General features: G+C 34.6%; 4 protein-coding genes across 13 annotated transcripts in view; all 4 read right to left on the reverse strand.

Annotated features, from left to right (window-relative positions):
• LOC102623384 (1-aminocyclopropane-1-carboxylate oxidase homolog 1-like) overlaps positions 1–17,407 on the reverse strand; it is a 35,607-nt gene extending 18,200 nt beyond the window's left edge. Inside the window, exons 1-3 of one of the 2 annotated variants that reach the window (XR_008055703.1) lie at positions 15,929–17,407; positions 15,462–15,783; positions 15,024–15,347 (exon numbers count right to left, since the gene is read on the reverse strand). Coding sequence is in view for 1 of the 2 variants with exons in the window: in XM_052443304.1 (XP_052299264.1) it covers positions 15,090–15,347; positions 15,462–15,783; positions 15,929–16,470 (1,122 nt within the window). In the remaining variant the exon portion in view is untranslated. Of the gene's footprint in view, positions 1–14,932; positions 15,348–15,461; positions 15,784–15,928 lie in introns of those variants that run through there. The other variant, XM_052443304.1, reaches the window with a different exon arrangement.
• LOC102606706 (1-aminocyclopropane-1-carboxylate oxidase homolog 1-like) lies at positions 10,718–13,204 on the reverse strand. Of its 2 annotated transcripts, none has more exons than XM_052443325.1 (4): positions 13,042–13,204; positions 12,357–12,898; positions 11,354–11,675; positions 10,718–11,243 (listed from the first exon to the last, which is right to left on the reverse strand). In XM_052443325.1, the coding sequence occupies exons 2-4, from the start codon at positions 12,893–12,895 to the stop codon at positions 10,992–10,994; spliced, it is 1,113 nt and encodes a 370-aa protein (XP_052299285.1). In that variant the 5' UTR covers positions 12,896–12,898; positions 13,042–13,204; the 3' UTR covers positions 10,718–10,991. The 2 variants fall into 2 exon arrangements, with proteins under 2 accessions (XP_052299285.1, XP_052299283.1); XM_052443323.1 differs by having other exon boundaries at positions 12,357–12,905.
• Positions 17,408–17,926: 519 nt separating the features above from the next.
• On the reverse strand, positions 17,927–21,670 carry LOC102607005 (1-aminocyclopropane-1-carboxylate oxidase homolog 1-like). Of its 8 annotated transcripts, none has more exons than XM_052443337.1 (6): positions 20,963–21,670; positions 20,479–20,800; positions 19,982–20,252; positions 19,047–19,598; positions 18,581–18,957; positions 17,927–18,467 (listed from the first exon to the last, which is right to left on the reverse strand). In XM_052443337.1, the coding sequence occupies exons 1-3, from the start codon at positions 21,484–21,486 to the stop codon at positions 19,995–19,997; spliced, it is 1,104 nt and encodes a 367-aa protein (XP_052299297.1). In that variant the 5' UTR covers positions 21,487–21,670; the 3' UTR covers positions 17,927–18,467; positions 18,581–18,957; positions 19,047–19,598; positions 19,982–19,994. The 8 variants fall into 8 exon arrangements, with proteins under 8 accessions (XP_052299297.1, XP_052299313.1, XP_052299311.1 ...); XM_052443353.1 differs by having other exon boundaries at positions 19,904–20,252; positions 20,963–21,669; XM_052443351.1 differs by having other exon boundaries at positions 19,736–20,252; positions 20,963–21,669.
• Positions 18,267–19,588, reverse strand: LOC127903694 (1-aminocyclopropane-1-carboxylate oxidase homolog 6-like). The gene is made up of 4 exons (XM_052444179.1): positions 19,504–19,588; positions 19,183–19,419; positions 18,581–18,825; positions 18,267–18,467 (listed from the first exon to the last, which is right to left on the reverse strand). The coding sequence occupies exons 1-4, from the start codon at positions 19,586–19,588 to the stop codon at positions 18,267–18,269; spliced, it is 768 nt and encodes a 255-aa protein (XP_052300139.1).
• Positions 21,671–22,410: the final 740 nt, after the last annotated feature.

Here is a 22,410-nt window from a genome sequence, read left to right on the forward strand (position 1 = left end):
AGCTTACAGAGAGTATGAGTAAGAAGGAGAAGAAGCTTCAGTCTCAGTCAGTCAAACGTTTCAACAATGCCAACTCATCAGAGTTAGTTAAGCAAGTTGCCAGATCAGCACAAGTTTGTTAAGATTGTTATTAGTCATTTCGTATGTGTGTATAACGAAATGTAATTAGCTTAAGCTGGAATCTTGTGCATGTATATAAGTTGAGTTGATTCTGTTGTTATTGTTTAAGTAAAATCAATAAGAAATAAAGTGATCTTTTCTCTGAAAAATATTTTCCTCAGAAACAAACAACTTCATTTTCTCTTTCAGATATAAGATACTACAAACACAGGAACGAAGTGCTGACCAAATTGCTTTCCTCTTTTATTCGGTAGCCATGAGCGCTAATTACATTTATCAAATTTAGATCTTTTGCTTAGTTGCACCGTGTTCATCTTTCAAAGTCCCTTGTGTCACAGAATATATTTATAATGATATGCGATTTGACATTTGAATATGAAATATTTTTTCGATTAATTACACTCTAAACATATATATGAGCATTAGGTCTAATTGTTTATTTTGAAATTAGCATGAAAACATTAGAAAATTTAGAATTTACAAGCTGTTTCTGGAATTTTACACAAAAATAATCGATAACACAAGAGGATCATATATTATCCTTATTTGAAGAAATTTTAGAGTACATAAGAAGTACTACATTTAATCAATATATATATATAGCATGTGTAGTTTAATTATATATAATTACCAATTAATTAAGTGTAGTACTTCTAATATACTCTAAAATCTCTTACTTATTTGAAATATGTAGTTTGAAATTATTGGGAAGGGCGGATATTAACATTAGTACATACTCAATTTACAGCATTTGAGAACTCTATTCAAGTATAATGCTACTTTTAAAGCTTGAACTGCTCGAGGCCAATAGATTTGCTTTGAAGTTCTCTGGAAAAGCATTTGCTCATATATTCTTCCACTAGAAATTGTCTGTAAACAGGTGGATTTTCTTCAGAGATCAACTCTTTGATTGGTCCAAAGGGCTTCTGCGCTTTAGTAGCATGACCTGTGAAAAAGCATGCCACAACAATCCTTGCAGTGGCATGAACATTGGGCACAACTCTATAGTCAACACTCTTGAGCTTATCGTTTGATATAACCTGAATTAATTAATTATTGAAAACATTAATAAGCATATATAGTTACTATTAAAACACGAATATTAAGCAGATGATGGGAAGATTAATTGTCTCAATTATTTTCAAAGACAAACCTAGAGAAAGCCCCCTATATTTACTACCAAGTCTCCTGATATAGGGTTAACATTAGGGGTGTTCAGAATCCAATCTTATTTGCTCAATTCGTCTAGTCCGTGAAAATCCAATCCGTATAAATCCGATGCGTGGATCCGTAGATTGGATATGGATTGAAAATTTAAAAATCCGCAGTCGATGAATTGGATATGGATTTACTTATGTAAATCCTTAAAAATCCGTGAATCCGTAAAATATATATATTTATTTAGTTAAAAAATTATTATAAATTTAATTAAAGAATATTATAAATGTGACATTACATAGTTACATAAGCACTATAACATATCTTAGCCATTACCCAATAATAATATAAAATAAAAAATAATTAAATAATCAAATATACAAATATAACTTGTAAAAATTGTAAAACAAAATAAAACAAAGTCACATGCACTAGCGAAAGCAAAGTAACATAACGCTAAGTTACCAACAATTTGCAAAGTCACCGAAAAGTAAAGTAAACATAACATCAAGTCACCAACAATTTGCAAACAAAAAACCTTAAGCTTCCCCGCCATCATATGCACTAGTAACGCCCAATACTGGTTCGATACACTCTCGACACCGATTTGAAGGACATCAGCCGCACGATTCCAGCGAGAGCAAGCCATCTTCTTCCCCAAGTCCATTGAGCCACTTCACAATCACTGGTTTCAGCCAAACAATTGCACTATCACAACCTTCAAGATCGCCACCCGTACTTCTCCTGGTTCCCATCGTTGACGGCTCCGTAATTACCACTTTTCGACAAGTAGAACAGCCCTGGTGAAGGATCAGACTGTGTTTGGTTTCAGAAACTTCACCATTTCAATTAATTATGGCTTTATTTGAACAATTAATTTCGGTGTTATATTAATGTATTATTGTAACTTTATTTGAACAATTAATCTTAATATGTTATATTTTGAAATTTTAAACGTATTATTGTACCTTTATTTGAACAATTAATCTCGATGTGTTATATTTTGAAACTTTGAATGTATTATTTTAGTTTTATTCAAAGAATTAATTTGTTTAAATTTTATTCAATTTTAAATTTAATTGGTAGTAAAATTATTTTTATATTAGATTTTTTTTATTTCATTAGTTCATGAATTGAGAGAACTAAAAATTTTTAATTCGGAAACTAATGCGTAAAATGGTGGATTGGATATGGATTAAGTTAAATCCGTATCCGATCCGCAGACGTATGGATTGGATATGGATTGAGTCAAATCCGCATCCGATCCGCAGATGTATGGATTGGATTTGGATTGAGTTTAATCAATTCGTGGATTGGATTGGATTGGATTGAAAAATTATAATCTGCAAAATTATGGATCGGATATGGATTGATGTCCAATCCGTAAAATCCGATCCGCCAACACCCCTAGTTAACATCAATCCACTGATTTTCATGAAAGACTTGAAGGCCACAGATTTGGTCTTGCAACAGAATTGTAAGGAATGAAGGATCAGAATGCCTTCTAGCTCCCAAAGTCAGCTCTGGCTGTGGGCAGTAGGGGTGGGCATGGGTTGGTTTGGGTTGGATTTTAAGTCAACCCAAACCAAATCATAAAAATTTGGATCCAACCCAAACCAACCCAAATATTTTTAACCCAAACCAAACCAAACCAAACCATTTGAGTTTGGTTTGGGTTTGGTTTGAATTTTATTATCAAAATAATTTTTATTTTAATAAAATTTAATTATATCAAAATTATAATAATTATTAATTGTTATTAATTATTAAATTGATATTAAAATATAAAAAATATAGTGGATAAAAATTATAAATTTTACAATAACTTAATCCTTAAATTAAAGAATACTAGAAAATCAAAATAAAGTTTAATCACAAAAATTATTATTTCTCAATAAATAAGAACGTACACTTTAATAATAAACTTTCACAAACATGACATTAACAATCTAATAATAAATTTTACCACTTTGTTATTTATTTAATTATGCAATATTTATTTTTATTTATCGTTTTGGTAGTTTTGCGTTATGTTGTCTACTTATATGTTTAATTTTAGGGAGATTGCCAGTTTCCCCCCTACAGTAATCAACATATATTATTTTTCCCCCTTCTGCTTTTATAATGGCCAAAAACTCCTCTAATAATATAAGTTTACAATATTACCCTTATTTTCAACTACTCTTTTATTTATATTTATTCTAAATTAAATAAATCACATGAATAGAAACTAAATAAAAAATAAAGCATTAAAAATAAGAAATATTTGTTTTGATATGAATAAAAAAATTAATAATAAAATTTTTTTATACTTATTTATTTTTTGAAAATTTTCTTATAATAAATATATAAGAAAATTATTAGTCAAATGATAAAAAAAATTATTATAAGAAAACTTGATTGACAAATAAAAATTTATTATAAGATAAATAATAAAATATTTTACCTATACTTTTTACATTTAATTTTAAAATATTACAAAATATTTATTATAAGAAAATGTTCACAAAATAAATAATTACAAGAAAAAATTTTATTATTAATTTTTCTACTCATATCAAAATATATATTTCTTGTTTTAATACTTAATATGGGCATTACATTCAATTATTAACCAAAAATTAGCCGACATCTAGCATATCGGACCCAGTCCAAGCCGAATTATTATTGATCATTAGTAGAGTCTCCTGCTCTTTCTATGATGATATTTCCATGTGGGAGGAATTATTTTTGTAAATAAGAAAAAAAATTTATGTTATTTACAACAATATTTATTTAATTTAAAATTATTTTTACTGTTATTTTCATTTTCTAACTGTTGACAATTGATCACGCCGTAAAAAATTTAATGGTGGTCTTTCACTTATTTGTGTTAATTTATTTTGTTTTCATTTATTTCATTTGAAAATTTAAGTGTTGGGGTTTTATCCATAACCCATGGGTAAACCATACCCAAACCATAATGAAATGGTTTTCTATATAAAACCCACATCTAACCTATTTTAATGATTTACCCAACCCAAACCATTTAATTTGGTTTGAGTTTGGATAAACCCATGGGTTGTGGGTTTATGCCCACCCCTAGTGGGCAGTGCGGATGGTAGTTGCAGACAATGAGGTATAAATTGAAGCATCCCATATCTTTCAAATATTCAGGCTTCAATCCTAGAGCCATTGATAGTATTTCAAACAGAACTCACCCAATTTTGTGACTTCTCTTATGTACTCCATTATTGTGTCTCTGCAAATTGGGATGAACGATTGTACAGAAGAATATGATATCACCACTCATGATCATTGGTTGCAGTGCACTCAACATTACAAAAAAGGCTCTGCATTAACCAGCAATATATATACAGAGACAGGATCGATTATACATTTACCTGCGAACTTGGGGCATATCGTTGGGTTCCAAACTTTTGGTACACGAAATAAAAACAGCCAACGTGTCCCTCCAACTTGCAGTTCGTGAGTGATAGATATCAATGTGCTGTTGAATCAAACATTTCTCGTGGGCTCACGTGTGTAGAACTGTTTCTTCACCTCAACATCTTGTTCATTAAACTTGTGAACTCCTTCAATCATCTCTTGTATCAGGTTTAAGGAAACCCCATAATTGATAACTTTGAAAAAGCCCCATGTTTCGGACGCAGCCCGAACTTGATCAACAATGTCTTCAAGTTTATTGTCCTGGATGCCATCAAGATCGACAACTGGCAGTTGTAGTTTGGTCCGGTGAGTGGTCAACTCCTGAGCAAGCTCTTCAGGTTGTCGAATGAATATCCTGCGAATATTCACTACGCCAGCGTCCACTAGTCCTTTGACACCGGCTTTCGTGTCATCAAAAACCTTGCGCTCTCTGTCGATTTCCGACCCATTTTCAGAAGATGTTTTGGTGTCATCCGAGATAACCATTTTCCGTTCCTGCAAGAAAACGATGAGGATTGTGGGCATCTAATGGCTTATTTATTCTAATACAGTAATATCCGGCATGACTTGTGAGAAAGTTCTTATATTACTTATGATTTAAATTTCTCAATTACTGGAAAATGCCATAATTATTGTCAACTTCACAGATTCTATTGTTGTTTCCCACTATTTTTTTTTCCTCTTTAAACTGCGTTTTCAGGAAAATTTTTGGAGTAATAAACATTGATATCTAGAAGAAGGCTTTGTGGACTGTTTCTTTAAGGGACATTATTTGATAGATTTAGAGTATGATTGAGAACGATCTTGATTAGATTATTTTATCATTTTCATTTTGTTTTTTTACAGTATCTTACCTAATAATATTCATCATCCAGGAAAATATTTCATAATGCTATAGAATACACGTTAATACTCTATGGTCCTACAGTTATGAAAAAAGATAATGATAAAAATAAGTTAACACCATATGGTGTTACAATTAATTTAAAAAATTAATGAAAAACACGTTAATTCCATATGGTTTTATAATTGTTTCTATGGCCTGTTCTTTAATCATTATGAATAAATATCATTTTTCTACCTCTAATCATCTTAAGTGAGGAGGCATTCATCTATTGAATGGTCAGCACTTGGATTAGAAATATTGGGATACTACTTGGAAATTTTGGTATATTTTAAAAAATATATTTTATACTAACTTAATCTTAAGTTAGCTGGCAAGTATCTGTGTTCACCTATAGATATTTACCAGAGATCAATTATCATTGAGTTGCTATTTATCGAGTTCTTTCAATCACAGAAAGGATAAATATTTGCAACACTAATTATTTTCTAAATTATGTTTGATTTCTCAAACATAATATTCTTAATTTAGTTAGTTGGTAAATATTTGTTGCGTACCTATAGATGTTTACCAGAGATCAGTCGTCGTTCGATTTCTACTTTATCGAGTCCTTTCACTCACAGAAAAGATAAACTTTTGAAACACATCATCGTTTGCTTTGATTTTTCATGTCCTTGTGTCTCGACTCTTGAGTACCAGAGCATTGTAAATATTAGGCATCTTGCCGGGGGGAAATGTGTCTTTAATGTTTGATTTTTCAAGCCTTTGTCTCGTTGTCATTAATATCATACGATATCCTGGGGCTGAATCTATCTATTATTTCTAAACATTTTTAATACTTTTAAAAATTTTCAAATCACGTGTTTGATTTTTTTGTGTTATATATATATATATATAGAGGATTTCCTAAGCTAAAATGCCTAGTACATTAATTCTACCTAATACTTGGAAACGGAGACAAATAATTCATGGTTCGCTTTAATATTTGTAGATTAAGGAAACCTAGGGAGGCCATGGTGCCAAATTGTTCAAGGCATTGCTTTTAGTTTTGCCACTTGGCTGGAATTTTTCAAAATTGGGCATTTTACATTAAAAAGATCCAATTAATTGTCCTCATGGCTTGATGAAATAGTTTTCAAATAGTCGTTGCTCACTTTTTAAAAAATTATCATAAAACCTTATATTAATAAATATGAATTTAACTAAATTAAAATATTTTTATATTTATAAATCATGAACTCAATCTTTAAATGATATAAATAATTATTTTAAATCAAAATAATTTTGTGGCAATATAGTAAAAAATTATATGTTTTTATTAAAAAAAATTATTTGTTAATTAATTAAACTCTATTATGACCTTTTGTCCCTTTCTAAAAATTTCATCAAAATAAGAGTTATATATATATAATAAGTGGGGTTTCCTAGAGTTTTAAAATAGCGTTAGGAGCTTCACTATTGTTGGCAATGTGGCTTCCATTTAGCTATTCAACATTTGTTAGTGGAGCAATTAGGGAAAGTAAGCCAACAATTGATAGTGGTCAAATTAGGTGCCATAAAATAATCATTAATGGAGCATTTTGGTAAAAGAAATGGTCATGCTAGACAACCACTTTGGATTAAGATATGGCCATTGTTTGAAAAATTGGCTATAAATAGCCTACGGTTCCATTTGTTTGAGTATCGAAGACAAACTATTGTGAGCTTCCTAAAAGTATTAGTTAAGAGCTTTTAGTGAGCATCTCCGAGGTTCAATTCCTATTTGAGGAATTCAAACAATTTGAGTATTCTTTCTTTGATACTTGTGAATTGAGAGAAAAGGTGTATTGAGAATTTAGGAAGTAAGCTTGAGAGAGTTCTATTCCACCTTTGTCATATTAATGGAAATTTAAATTCTCCCTCCCATGCATGTAGGCAATTTGCCAAATCACGTAATTTTTTTTTTTTTTGGTGTCATTTCCTTTATCTCCTTTATTTGATATTATCTCGCATTGCCACATACTAAAGTTGTTGGTTCCATTAAAATTTTCAACTTCAACTTTAGCATTTGTCAACATTGTCTTTACAGACACTATAGATCCCAAATAAAGGAGAGAAAGAAAAAGAGATAAAAAAAAATTACCTACATCCACGGGGGACAATTCAAATTTCCACTAATATGACAAAGGTGAAATACAACTGTCTCAACGTCACTTCTCAAATTCCTAATACACCCTTTCTCTCAATTCACAAGTATTGAAGAAAGAACACTCAGGTTATTTGAATTCCTCAAGTAGGAATTGAACCTCACAAATAGTTACTGAAAGCTCTTAATTAATGCTTGTAAGAAGCTCACAATTGTTTTTCTTCGATACTTAAACAAATGGAACCATAAGCTATTTATGGCCAATTTGCAAACAATGGCCACATTATTTTAATCCACAGTGGTTAACTAACTTGGCCATTTCCTTTGCCAAAATGCTCCACTAACAATTATTTAATGCCACCTAATTTGGCCACTTTCAATTTTTGGCTTACTTTACCTAATTGCTCCGGTAGGAAATGCTGACGACATCAAATTTGAAGCCAAGGTGGAGATTGTTGGCGATGTGGCTTCCATTTAGCGATTCAACATTTGTTAGTGGAGCAATTAGGTAAAAGTAAGCCCACAATTGATAGTGGCCAAAGTAGGTGCCATTAAATAATTGTTAGTGGAGCATTTTGGCAAAAAAATGGCCAAGTTAGGTAACCACTTTGGATTAAAATAATGTGGCCATTGTTTGCAAATTGGCTATAAATAGCTCATGGTTCCATTTGTTTAAGTATCGAAGAAAAACAATTGTGAGCTTCCTATAAGCATTAATTAAGAGCTTCCAGTAAGCATTTGCGAGGTTCAATTCCTATTTGAGGAATTCAAATAACTTGAGTGTTCTGTATTTGATACTTGTGAATTTAGAAAAAAAGGTGTATTGAGAATTTGAGAAGTGACATTGAGATAGTTGTATTCCACCTTTGTCATATTAGTGGATATTTGAATTCTCCCTGCCTTAGATGTAGGCAATTTATTGAACCACATAAATTCTTTTGTGACATTTTCTTTTTCTCCTTTATTTGTTATTATCTTGCATCGTTGTTTGACACATTTCTACACAACAACTCTACAAAGAATTGATCTGGATTTGCCCATTCCTCTACTTTGTCTAAGAAAGTAGGACTATTAGCACCCTGTAATTTCCTTTTAAAGTCCCTTTTCTATCAAATATCTTTTTTTCTATTTTTTCAACTTCTTCCACTTAACTCCAAATATATGTTTCTCGAACAACTTTTTTAACGATTAAATTATACATATTTAACTCTTAAAAGTAAAATCACGTATGTTAGAATTAACTAGGGTTAAAAGTGGATTATCTGTAATTTTAAAAAAGTTTATTATTCAAGGTTATACAAGAAATTGAAAATGGACGAGGAGATCATCGATAAGCGTGAGAAATTATTTGTAGATTAAGAATGATTAAAACACAAAGTGTTTGTTTGAAAAAAAAAATGAAAAACATTGGATTGATTCTATAGGTGTAAAGAGTTAGAGAAAGAAAATGAAAGGATTTAGTTAGATTTATGTTGTTCTTTAATGTAATTGTCATAGAAGACAAGTTTTATAAGGATTATAGAGGGTTGCCAATAGTTACTCTTTTTCTGGATTCTAGAAACAATAAGTCCAGTATATGCATGGAGATTTGAAGTCCAACTCAATATCCATGGAGACTTGCATAGACGTATCATATTTGAAGTCCATCTAAAAAATCGCAAACCAATGAAAGTTAAATAAATAAACAAACTACTGCCTTTCTTCGATGAGGCTGCTTATTGGGATTGCAAAACTGATTGTGGATGGTTGCCCTAGGGGCAATCCTGGAATGGCTGCGTCAGGTGGTATTATATGAGTTCATCGAAGTGTGATTTTAGCTGCTTTTGAATCTTTTCTTGGCTGTCAGCCAATTTTTTATCTTGAGCTTATGGTTGTTTGTGAAATGTTGGAGCTTGCTACTTAGCTTGGTTACTCCGTGCATCGAGTCAGACTCGGCCACAATTTTTTCTTGGATTTATTCTCGGGGTCCTGTTCGTTGGGATTATGCTTATTCATTGTGTCGGGTGTGTGCTTTGACATCTTCCTCTCCTATTTTTGTTAGGCATGTGCTTCTCGGGGTTACTTTTGTTGCCGATTTTTTGGCCAATCGGGCCTACACTCATTAGGTTAGTCGGCATTTCTTGTGTTCTCAAGATCTTCGTGCTGACTTATCTAGCACTCTCCATTTGGATTTGCATGTTGTTCCTTACCTCATAAGCGAGCATTGATGGCTTTTATCTTCCTTTTGATAATTTTATTCTTCTGTATTTATATTTATTTTAGGAGATTTTGGTTTATGTCTTTCTCATGTATTTACTTTATTATTCATTTATATTATAGACAGGGGGTCCACCTAACCCCACCTCTTGGTGGTTTTATTTAAAAAAAAAAAACCAAACTATTACGCTCATGGGACAGCAAAATCATAAATCTCAAGGATAAGAGAATGAGGTGTCTGATCGACTAAGGAGTAAGGATTACGACGGCGTTGACATAAGATCTCAAATCAGGAGGCTGCAAATTAAAACGCCTGTGGTTTGCCCTTTGAAACAGAGAAAAAAAGGGTAACGTTTGGCGTTAAAAATCCAAGCGTGAAACGGCTGAGAATTCTGTCGTTTTGATGTTGAACTGAGTAATCACGTGCAACGCACCTGGGCCACCTAAGTCAAATTGGTCAAACAGGAACAGTTTTTTTTTCTTCCCCGGGTCCCCGTCGCGCTGGTGCGTAGCTGTTGCTGTTATGACAAGCTGATCAACATCATGGTTACTGAGATCTCATACATGCTGTAGATATAAGAATTAGAGAGAGAAAGTCACTTCATCTTGTTCCAAGCAACTTGTAGTGTCATTGTATAATTTGACATCAAGGTTTAATGAAATCCTGATACCCCATTCTTCCTTGAATATGAGCCATCTCCATTGAACCACGTAAATCTGGTTCTTGGTGCTCAATTGATTGTTTTTGTTTAGTGCATAAATCAGATAGTCTGTGTTCTTTTTTCTTTCATCATTAGTGGTCAATCAAGATCTTAGGGTGATCGTATCGACCTTGAATCATGATCTGATTAAAACAATCGTTTAATCCATATCAAATAATAAACGAAGCATTACAACGAGCGCTGGCTGAGCAATTTTGACACTAATTGGGGAACTGCAGTGCAGTAGGGACATTCTAATAATTGAAGAAATCAAAGAGCAACATTGGATGATTCATACCTTATTAATTAGTTAAAACATATTTTTTTCGGAATTATTGGGAAAGAGTTCACAACAGGACTCCGCAATTTGTAAATTGTTGTTACCAAATACGAGTAATTTATACAAATATTGCCGGCTTCATAATTTGAGCTGATGGAGGGGAGAATTGTCATCAAGCACCGTAGAAAATCGTTTGCTAAAATATTCACTTGCAAGAAAATCTCTGTAAATAGGAGGATTTTCTGCGGATGTCAACTCTTTGATCGGCCCATAAGACTTTGGGATTTCTGCATTATGTCCCATGAAAAAGCATGGCACGGAAACCCTTGGACCGACCTGACTGGCGACTACTCTGTGTTTAACACTCTTGAACTTGTCGTTTGATATAATCTGATTCAATTTTAAGACACCATCAGCTAATTAGTCATGAGTGTCGTGATGATTGATGAAGATTGGCATGATGGTGGAAAAAATAGTCATTGCAATTGTGAAAGACAAACCTGGAGGAAGTCCCCTATGTTTACCACTAAGCCTCCCACAATGGGTTGAACACCAACCCATTGATTGTCATGAAAGACTTGAAGGCCGCCGATTTGGTCTTGCAGAAGAATGGTAAGAAATGAAGGGTCTGAATGCCCGGTAGCTCCCAATGTCAAATCTGGCTGAGGGCAAGGTGGATAGTATTGGCAGAGAAGGATGTATTCTTTAGGGCATCCAATCTCTAGTAAATGTTCAGCCTTCAGCCCAAGAGCCAGTGATAATAATTCAAACAGAGTTTCAGCCAATTTTGTGACATTTTTAATGTACTCTCTCGCAGCATCTCTGCAAATTTGTGAGAACAATTGGCACAGGAGAAGATACAATCAATTGGGTATTAACAGAAAAAAGTAAAAAGAAAAAAATATCACTGTGATCACGAATTAATTAATTTCAATAGACCTGTAAAATGCAAAATTGTTGATTCATTTAGAATTACAATTTTGTGATATCGAATGATAGGAACTTAGATGTACATAAGCCAATTCAATGAACCACACATTAATTGCTCTTGTAGTTGTTGGTTGATGATTTCTGTTGATGGTTTGTTTTCACGTCTATTACAAGGAGTTCACAGGTGTTTGATAATATCTATGAAGAAGTTTGATTAAATGCCTAAGTGAGCATAAAGTAGGGTGCTCATTTGCAGCAGCAAATAGTGAAACATTAAATGAAATATTAGCAGGAACAAGAACATGCTTACAGACCGTGTCTTTCACATTCAATAAACAAACTTAATAACCCAAGCATGAGAAAAAACCTCAGCATATTGCAGCAACTATGCGTCCCAACTAAGACTTTCTTTTTCAACTTCAACAAATTTTGGTCCAAAAGAACTTATTATTTGAACTTGTGGTAGCAAGCCCAATGCCTTCCATAAAGTGTATCCAATTGCATATTAAACAATCAGTCGGATTCAGATGTTGGGAGATAATGCTATACATAGCCAGCGATCAAAGTATGTACCTGCAAACTTCTGGGTATTCGTTGGGGTCTAAATTGGTGGAAGCTACGGTAGAAATTGTCAACGTGTCCCTCCAATTAGCTGTTCGTGAGTAATGCAGATCAAAGTTGCTGTTGAATCTGACATTTCTTGTCTGGTCACGTGTATAAAACTCTTTCTTCAACTCAACATCTTGTTCATTAAACTTGCGTATCCCTTCAATCATCTCTTCCAACACATTTAAGGGAATACCGTGATTCACCACTTGAAAGAAGCCCCATGGCTCTGCTGCAGCCCGAACTTGATCAACAATCTCCTCAAGCTTATTGCCTCTGACGCCATCAAGATCGATAACCGGTACTTGAAAATTGGTCTGATGACTGGTCAACTCCTCGACAAGCTCCTCAGGTGGTCGAATGAATATCCTCGGAATGTTCACAATTCCAGCATCCACTAATCCTTTGACACCGGCTTTTGTATCATCAAAAGCCTGAACCTCTTTAGCTCTGTCGTAGTCCGTTACAGTTTGCGTGGTCGTTCTACTGGCATCTGAGATATCCATCGTCTGTTTTCTACAAGAAAATGATGAACATAGATGGTAGTCTTATGGCCTATGTTAATACTTTTCAACTAAGTATCAAATAATTAATGAGCATAAACATTGGATAGTTATAATTGGTAAACGGCCTGGCTTAAAATCAAGCTTACTTATTGCTTGATAGAGATCACACCATTGCACTGGCAGTCAACGATTCAAGGATGCTATGCTTACAGCAGAGATATTCAAATAATTTTCATTCCTGAAGTAAATAGACGTCCTAATTGGTTTTTCGTACGGACTAAGCTATTATACCACAGCGGTACCATGTCATTTCTTTTGTCTTTTGTGGCTGTACCATTGTAAAATTTTATTTAACCCCTTTCACTCATTTTTATTTGAACTTTACTTCACAAATATTAAGTTACTTTCTACTGCATCCCTGAATCCTTCAACGGCTGATAACGGCTCCTCCAGTGGCTGTGGTTGGTCGGAAAAGACAGAGGGATTTATGGGGAACAAAACACAAGTGGTGGCGTCACCGAAAACTGGCGAAATCATAGCGAATTGAAGCGGTGATTCCGCGGCTTTTCATGGCTTCGATTCGCAACTTTACGAATACTTTTCAGCGACAATGATGGTATGCCGATGATCGGTATCGCACTAGCTTCCGATCGGTACCAACCTTGGCCAGTGGAGTGGCCGAAAATGAAAACGGAATCAGGGTCGAGTCGACGGTAGCTTTCCGAAAGCCTTCTGACAACGTGGGTGGCATGGAGATGACCGGCATCTCACAAGCTTCTGATTGGTATCAACCTTGGGCGGTAGAGTGACCGGAAATGGAAACGAAATCTGGGTCGGGTTCGAGGGTTCGGGTTGATCTGATTAATTATTTGATCTCAAAATTATAAAGGGAGGGGGCATTGAAATACATATGTAATATAAAATAAAATTTTGTTAATAGTAAATAGTATAAGGTGCTAACTAAAATATTCATATAGATACAGTAGGAAATAACTTAATATTTATGAAATAAAGTTTAAATAAAAATGAGTAAAAAGGGTTAAATGAAAATTTACAAGGGGGTGTTGAACTGTAGCTGGACCCTTTTCGTACATCGGCTTTTTCTTTTTCAAATCCAACTTCGACAAGTGAAAGCAAACATCAAGTGTTGAGAAGCACATCGATGTCAGTGCGCATCAGTACGGCTCCAGCACAACCATCCACTTGGGTAAACAATCCGTTAATCGCGGCAACCTAACCTCCTATCTGTGGTTACCTCCGCAACTTGAAACGTGTGAGAGCAGAGTTCCCATCAAAGTCCTCTTGATTTGCAGTACGCAATGAAATCTTGCACAGACGTTTCACTGTATACAGGAGAATTTCAAAGAAGCCCTTTATTTTGCAAACTAATTAATATACATCGTTTGCTGGCTTGCTGCTTTATAATTACTGAGGATAGAAAATTTACAAATAAAAAAGTTTGACTAAATGCATATTAACTAAATATGAGGCCTTAATCAATTGCCTAATCTGTTGACCCTTTGACTCCGATGTTGGAATTAGAAAAGTCCAGCATATTGGGTAGCCCTGAGCATTACAGCTCATGTTCAACCGCTTCAGTTATTACATTTTTCAAGTCCAGATTTTTTGCTAATTTGTGTTGTATAGTTCAAAGATCTCGTTTAACAGAATATATTTATAATGATACATGGGTAGCTGCTAAGTTAGGTTATATGTAATTTACAACAATTCAAAAATAATTTTTCAATACAAGAGAATGATAATATGTGAAACAAGCAAAAGGTTATGGATAATTAACTTTGGGTTTATTGTAAGTTACATTATATATAACTTAGTAAAACGCATACTATTAAGATTTGAGTACATAATAATTTTTTTTTAATTAATGATACACTAAAGTTCAATCTTGTAAAAATATCAGTAGTAGATCATATATAATTATATATGAGCATTAAGTCTAATTGTTTATTTTTAAATTAGCATGATAACATAAAAAATTCCAAATTGATAGGATGCTTCTTGAATCTTACACAAAAAAAAAAAAAAAAAAATTAAATCACAAGAGAATTATTATCCTTATTTGAAACATGCATGTAGTTTGAAGTTATTCGGAAGGGCAGATATTAACCTCAGTACATCCTCAATTTATTGATTACACAACATTTAAGAACTCTATTCAAATATATTGCTACTTTCAAGCCTCGAACTGCTTGAGGCCAGCAGACTTGCCTTCAAGTTCTTTAGAAAAATATTTGCTGAAATATTCTCCCACTAGAAATTCTCTGTAAACAGGCGGATTTTCTTCAGAGATCAACTCTTTGATCGGCCCAAAGGGCTTCTGCGTTTCAGTGGTGTGTCCTGTGAAAAAGCATGCCACGGAAACCCTTGCAGTGGCATGAACATTGGCCACAACTCTATGGTCAACACTCTTGAGTTCATCGTTTGATACAACCTGAATTGATTAATTATTGAAAACTTTAAATTAGCATATATAGTTACTATTAAAACACGAAAAATAAGCAGATGATGGGAAGATTAATTGTCTCCGTTATTTTCAAAAACAAACCTGGAGAAAGTCCCCTATATTTACCACCAAGCCTCCTGATATAGGGTTAACATCAATCCACTGATTTTCATTAAAGACTTGAAGGCCACCGATTTGGTCTTGCAACAGAATTGTAAGGAATGAAGGATCAGAATGCGTTCTAGCTCCCAAAGTCAGCTCTGGCTGTGGGCAGTGCGGATAGTAGTGGCAGATAACGCTGTATAAATTGAAGCATCCCATATCTTTCAAATATTCAGGCTTCAGTCCTAGAGCCATTGATAGTATTTCAAACAGAGTCTCACCCAATTTTGAGACTTCCTTTATGTACTCCATTATGGTATCTCTGCAAATTCGGATGAACGATTGTACAGAAGAATATGATATCACAACTCATGATGGTTGGTTACAATATACTGAACATTAATTAAAAAGGGCTCTTAATTAACCAGCAATATATATACAGAGACAGGGATCGATTATGTATATACCTGCAAACTTTCGGCCATTCATTGGGTTCCAAACTTTTGGTACCCGAAGTAGAAATGGCCAACGTGTCCCTCCAACTTGCGGTTCGTGAGTGATACAGATCAAAGTTACTGTTGAATCTAACATTTCTTGTGCGCTCACGTGTGTAGAACTGTTTCTTCACCTCAACATCTTGTTCATTAAACTTGTGAACTCCTTCGATCATCTCTTGTATCAGGTTTAAGGGAACCCCATGATTGATAACTTGGAAAAAGCCCCATGTTTGGGACGCAGCCCGAACTTGATCAACAATATCTTCAAGTTGATTGTATCTGATGCCATCAAGATCGATAACTGGCACTTGTAATTTGCTCTGGTGAGTCGTCAACTCCTCCGCAAGCTCTGCAGGTGGTCGAATGAATATCCTGGGAATATTCACTACTCCAGCGTCCACTAGTCCTTTGACACCGGCTTTCGTATCATCAAAAGCCTGAACCTCTTTAGCTCTGTCATATTCCGTTACAGTTTTCGTTGTCGTTGTACTGGCCGCATCTGAGATATCCATTGTCTGTCTTCTACAAGAAGATGACGAGCATAGATGGTAGCCTTATGGCTTATATTAATACCTTTCAACAAAGTATCAAATAATTAATGAGCATAAAGATTGGATATTTATAATTGGTAAACGGCCTGGCTTAAAATCAAGTGGATAAAACCCGAACGGATTATATCCTCAGACCCGATCGGTTTTGACATCCGGTTCGGGTCATTTCCAAACCGAGCGCTTTTTAACTCTTTTAAAAAAAAAATCCAACAACCCAATTCCCAAACCCGTTTAACCATTTCTATCTTTCCAATTACCTCATAACCAATTGAATTTCTCAGTTCTCACAAACCCGATTCTAACACCCTACCCAAAATCCCAATTCCCAAACCCTAACCAAAATCGATCCCGGCCGGCAGTTTCTCTACCGCTCCACGTCGACGTCGCTGCACCACGCCAACACACCACTGCCTCACGCGTCATGTCCTCACCGTCTAATTTCGTTTCGTCTCGTCTCTCTCACACGAGCAATGACCGCTCCTTTGCTATTAGCCTGCCGTCGTCACTCGCCAGCACAGCAAATCGCCCACAGCCATGCTGTCGTAGCTCGCTGTTCACTCGTCTCCCACGGCAAGTCGATTATAAATTTTGTTTGGCTGCATTTTCTTGCATTGTTGTGTACTGTGTTGTTCGACCCACGTCCACACACACTTTCCAAAAGCACTAAAACTTGAGATCATAATCATAGGTGGTTTGGTTCAGTGACGCTGGCTTTACGGTGCATGGTGATCAAGAATCGATTGGTCAATCCCTTGTTTTGGAGCCTTCTCTTTGTATTAATTTGCCCGAGGCCCGCATGCAAATAAAAAGGCTGTAATATGTAGATGCCATTCTCTTGATGATTATCTTTTTGCTTTTTGGCTTCTTGTTTGAATTTTCTCAGCCACTACTTGCAAATTAACATCAATTGTATGTTCTAGAACGAAAATTCCCTCTCCCCCTCTATACACACACACACACACACTACCATTTTGCAACCCAAGCCGTTTTGCAATCCGAACCGAATCGAATCGAATCGAACCGAATTCCAAACCGAACAGCGCCGAACCGAAATAATTTTCCAGTCTCAAACCCGAACGGGTTATAACTTGTCATTAGATATAAGATGCTGCAAACCCAGGAACGGTGTCGAGAGGTTTCACTGGCCAAATTGCTTTCCTCTTTTTATTCGGTAGCCATGGGCGCTCATTACATTTATCAAATTACTTGAATTGTGTTGATCTTTCAAAGTCTCACGTGTCACAGAATATATTTATAATGATAAGCGATTTGAGATTTGACTATGAAATATTTTTTCAATTAATTACACTCTAAACATATATATGAGCATTAGGTCTAATTGTTTATTTTGAAATTAGCATTGAAAACATTAGAAAAATTAGAATCTATAAGCTGCTTCTGGAATTTTACACAAAAATAATCGATAACACAAGAGAATCATATATTATGCTTATTTGAAGAAATTCTGGAGTATAAAGAAGTACTACATTTATATATACAGCATGTATAGTTTAATTAGATATAACGACCAATTAATTAAGTGTAGTACCTCTAATATACTCTAAAATCTCTTACTTATTTAAAACATGTAGATTGAAATTTTTCGTAAGGGCAGATATTAACATTAGTACATACTCAATTTACAGCATTTGAGAACTCTATTCAAGTATACTGCTACTTTTAAAGCTTGAACTGCTCAAGGCCAGCAGACTTGCTTTGAAGTTCTCTGGAAAAAAATTTGCTCATATATTCTCCCACTAGAAATTCTCTGTAAACAGGTGGATTTTCTTCAGAATTGATGGAAAACATTTGCTTTGAAGTTCTTTGATCGGTCCAAAGGGCTTCTGCACTTCAGTAGCATGTCCTGTGAAAAAGCATGCCACAGCAACCCTTGCAGTGGCACGAACATTGGCCACAACTCTATGGTCAACACTCTTGAGCTTATTGTTTGATATAACCTGAATTAATTAATTATTGAAAACATTAATTAGCATATATAGTTACTATTAAAACACGAAAATTAAGCAGATGATGGGAAGATTAATTGTCTCTATTATTTTCAAAGACAAACCTGGAGAAAGCCCCCTATATTTACCACCAAGTCTCCTGATATAGGGTGAACATCAATCCACTGATTTTCATGAAAGACTTGAAGGCCACAGATTTGGTCTTGCAACAGAATTGTAAGGAATGAAGGATCAGAATGCCTTCTAGCTCCCAAAGTCAGCTCTGGCTGTGGGCAGTGCGGATAGTAGTTGCAGACAATGAGGTATAAATTGAAGCATATCATATCTTTCAAATATTCAGGCTTCAATCCTAGAGCCATTGAAAGTATTTCAAACAGAACTCACCCAATTTTGTGACTTCTCTTATGTACTCCATTATGGTATCTCAGCAAATTCAGATGAACAATTGTGCAGAAGAATATGATATCACAACTCATGATGGCTGGTTACAATATACTGAACATTAATTAAAAAGGCCTCTTAATTAACCAGCAATATATATACAGAGACAGGGATCGATTATGTATGTACCTGCAAACTTCAGGCACTTCATTGACTTCCACTTTTGGTACCTGAAGTAAAAATAGCCAACGTATCCTCCAACTTGCGGTTCGTGAGTGATAGAGATCAAAGTTGCTGTTGAATCTAACATTTCTTGTGGGCTCACGTGTGTAGAACTGTTTCTTCACCTCAACATCTTGTTCATTAAACTTGTGAACTCCTTCAATCATCTCTTGTATCAGGTTTAAGGGAACCCCACGATTGATAAATTGGAAAAAGCCCCATGTTTGGGATGCAGCCCGAACTTGATCAACAATATCTTCATTATTGTCTCTGATGCCATCAAGATCAATATCTGGCACTTGTAATTTAGTCCGGTGAATGGTCAACTCCTCAGCAAGCTCTTCATGTGGTCATTCTTCTTCATGTGGTCGAATGAATATCCTGGGAGTATTCACTACTCCGGCGTCCACCAGTCCTTTGACACCGGCTTTCATATCATCAAAAGCCTTAAGCTCTTTAGCTCTGTCATATTCCACTACAGTTTGCATTGATGCATCTGAGATATCCATTGACAGATTTCTACAGAAAAATGATAAGGATAGAAGGTAGTCCTATGGCTTATATTGATACTTTTCAACTAAAGTACTAAATAATTAATGAGCATAAACATTGGATAATTATAATTTGTAAATGGCCTGGCTTAAAGTCAAGTTTACCTCTTTTTAAATCCAACTTCGACACATGAAAGCAAACATCAAAGCCTTGAAAAGCATATTGATGTCAATGTGTAATTTGAAAGTAAAAAATGGGCAGTTGTCAAGCAAGTGAAATTAATTATCATGCATTCCTGGTTGCTGATAAAATAAAAATGTATTGGAACTTACAACTTTTACAATATATCAGTATGGCTCCAGCACAACCATCCATTTCAATAAACATTCTGTTAATCAAGCCAATCTAACCTCGTATCTGTGGCTACCTCCGCAACTTGAAATGAGTGAGAGCAGAGTTCCCATCAAGTCCTTTTGATTCATAATATGCAATAAAATCTTGCACCGACGTTTCACGGTAGAGAGGAGGATTTTCTTCAGATAACAATTCCTTGATGGGTCCATAAGTCTTCATCGAGGGATAAAGATGTGGAGTGAAAAAGCAAGCCACAGATACTCTGGGGCCAATATGATTTGCCAAAACGCGGTGCTCTACACTCTTCAACTTATCATTAGATATAAGCTGCAACAAACACAAGAACGGTATCAACAGGTTTCACTGATCAAACTGATGTCCTCTTTTATATAGTGAATGGCAAAGTATGTCCCTGATAAAACAAAAGATAATCACACCTTCCTTTCTTTTCAGTTAGAACAGACACTGCCCTGTTATTTGTAATAAAGAAGTACATAGTTATTAGATAAGAGGCAAGTTAGTAAGTCAATGATATGCCCCAATAAAGACTTGCCTGCAAAAGATCCCCAATATTTACAACAAACGCTCCGGACAAAGGAGGAACATCAATCCACTGATTTTGATGGAAAACCTGAAGTCCCCCCACATGGTCTTGAAGAAGGATGGTTAGGAAATCAGGGTCGGAGTGCTTGGTAGTGCCCATAGTAAGTTCAGGCTGGGGGCATGCTGGGTAGTAGTTACTCAAAAGACAATGCCCTTTTGCACATTCCATGTTCAAGAGGTAGTCAGGCTTGAGCCCAAGTGCTTCAGAGATTAGTTCAAACAACAGTGTCCCTAATTTATGGACTTGCCTAGAGTACTCCAGTGTAATATCCCTGCATGTATACATTTGATGAATTATAAAAATGTTCTTTGTTTCAGATGACTGAATCATTTGAAACAAGCTTTGCTTTATATCAGTAGAATTGTTACTAATGAAATAAATCCTCCATATTGTATAATGAAAATAAAAAAGCAATCACTCAACACCCAAATACCTGCAAACAAAAGGCAGTTCCTGAGGGTCAAGAGGCTCAGGACCCATAACACAAAACAAAGTATCCCTCCAATTAGCAGAACTTGATTCATACAAATCAAAGTTACTCCCATACTTCACCTTCCTATTCACTTCCCTACTATAATACTCCTCTTTGACCTCCACCGGAAGCTCGTGAAAGCCACGCGCCGCCTCCAACATCCCCACCAGCACTTCCGTTGCCACCCCATGGTTGATCACCTGAAAGAATCCCACCTCCTCTGCCGCCTTCAGGACTCCGGAGACTGCTTCAGCTCTCTGGAAACGAACTTCTTTGAGGTCGACGACCGGAATTCTGAAGTGGGTTCTGGTTGGTTCGTTGGAATTCTGGCGGTCTCTGTCAAGCTCCTCTGATGAACAGATGAAGATTCCTGGAACCTTGGTGATGCCAGCATCGACTAGGCCTTTGACACCGGCTTTTGATTCGTCAAAGGCTTTCAGTTCTTCAAATCTTTCATTTATGGAAGAAGCTTCACTAACTCCCATGTTCTTCTTTTGGACAAAATCAAAAGATTAAGCTTTGAGTCGTTGATTTAAAGTCGCGAAGTGATCTGAAAGACTGAAACAACAAATTTTATTTTTTTGGGTTAATGGGTTATATACAACCTGCAATATTCATGATCAGAAAGTTAGCAGAGAGTTTGACTTAAAGACAAGGCCCATGTTACTTTGTTATATAAAGTAAGTAGTAGCAAACATAATACACTTGTCAAGTATTTCTAATTCTCCGTAAAGTTTATTATTTTTATTTTATATTTTCACAAATTGTATTACTTTTACTTTATATTTTTATGAGCAGTTAAATTTTTATCAACCGGTTATTATCTTATCATGTAAGGTAACAAAATCCTTAAAATAAATCAGTTTAGAGGTCTTGTGGTTTAAAAAAATTTTATAACTGTATTGAGAAATTTATCTTAGTACAATTTAAAAATCTACACCTTCGAGAAATAAATAAATTTTTCCATTTAAGGCCTCAAGTATAAGTTAAAGGTTCATTTAGTCTCTTATATTATGAGATTAATGTTCATTTAATTTCTATAAAAATACTTTAAAACATCCTATCATTAAATAATTGACATCTTGTCATTATTTTTTATTTCTTTTAACTGCTTTTACAATATTATCCTTTAAAAATAATGTTTCCTTTTGTTGGACATTAATAAAATGAAAAATTAAATTACTAATTTAACCCTAAAAATAAAATAAAAACAAAAAGAATATGTATTAAATTTTGTGGAAACTCACGTATGTCCAAAAATACTAATATTTAAAATAATTAACAATTATTTTGGACATTAATTAAAAAATTAATATATTAACTCTTCAGTAGATTGTTCAAAAAAAATTAATAGATACATATATATATATATATATATATATATTGGTGTTAAATTGGTAATTTAAATT

Source organism: Citrus sinensis, chromosome 1 (assembly GCF_022201045.2).
Source record: "Citrus sinensis cultivar Valencia sweet orange chromosome 1, DVS_A1.0, whole genome shotgun sequence".
Lineage (NCBI taxonomy): Eukaryota > Viridiplantae > Streptophyta > Magnoliopsida > Sapindales > Rutaceae > Citrus > Citrus sinensis.

What these genes read in the sequence shown, in the direction of transcription:
- LOC127903694 (XM_052444179.1), bottom strand. Translation starts at nt 19,588, where the DNA reads ATGGATATCTCAGATGCATCAATGCAAACTGTAGTGGAATATGACAGA. An exon ending in TTTTGATGATATGAAAGCCG is followed by an intron (nt 19,420 to 19,503) that starts GTGTCAAAGGAC and finishes GACCACATGAAG; the next exon opens with AGCTTGCTGAGGAGTTGACC. An exon ending in GAAGAAACAGTTCTACACAC is followed by an intron (nt 18,826 to 19,182) that starts GTGAGCCCACAA and finishes CAATGGCTCTAG; the next exon opens with GATTGAAGCCTGAATATTTG.
- LOC102606706 (XM_052443325.1), bottom strand. Translation starts at nt 12,895, where the DNA reads ATGGATATCTCAGATGCCAGTAGAACGACCACGCAAACTGTAACGGAC. An exon ending in GAATACCCAGAAGTTTGCAG is followed by an intron (nt 11,676 to 12,356) that starts GTACATACTTTG and finishes ACAAATTTGCAG; the next exon opens with AGATGCTGCGAGAGAGTACA. An exon ending in ACATAGGGGACTTCCTCCAG is followed by an intron (nt 11,244 to 11,353) that starts GTTTGTCTTTCA and finishes AAATTGAATCAG; the next exon opens with ATTATATCAAACGACAAGTT.
- LOC102607005 (XM_052443337.1), bottom strand. Translation starts at nt 21,486, where the DNA reads ATGGGAGTTAGTGAAGCTTCTTCCATAAATGAAAGATTTGAAGAACTG. An exon ending in GAACTGCCTTTTGTTTGCAG is followed by an intron (nt 20,801 to 20,962) that starts GTATTTGGGTGT and finishes GTATACATGCAG; the next exon opens with GGATATTACACTGGAGTACT. An exon ending in ATATTGGGGATCTTTTGCAG is followed by an intron (nt 20,253 to 20,478) that starts GCAAGTCTTTAT and finishes TGTTTGTTGCAG; the next exon opens with CTTATATCTAATGATAAGTT.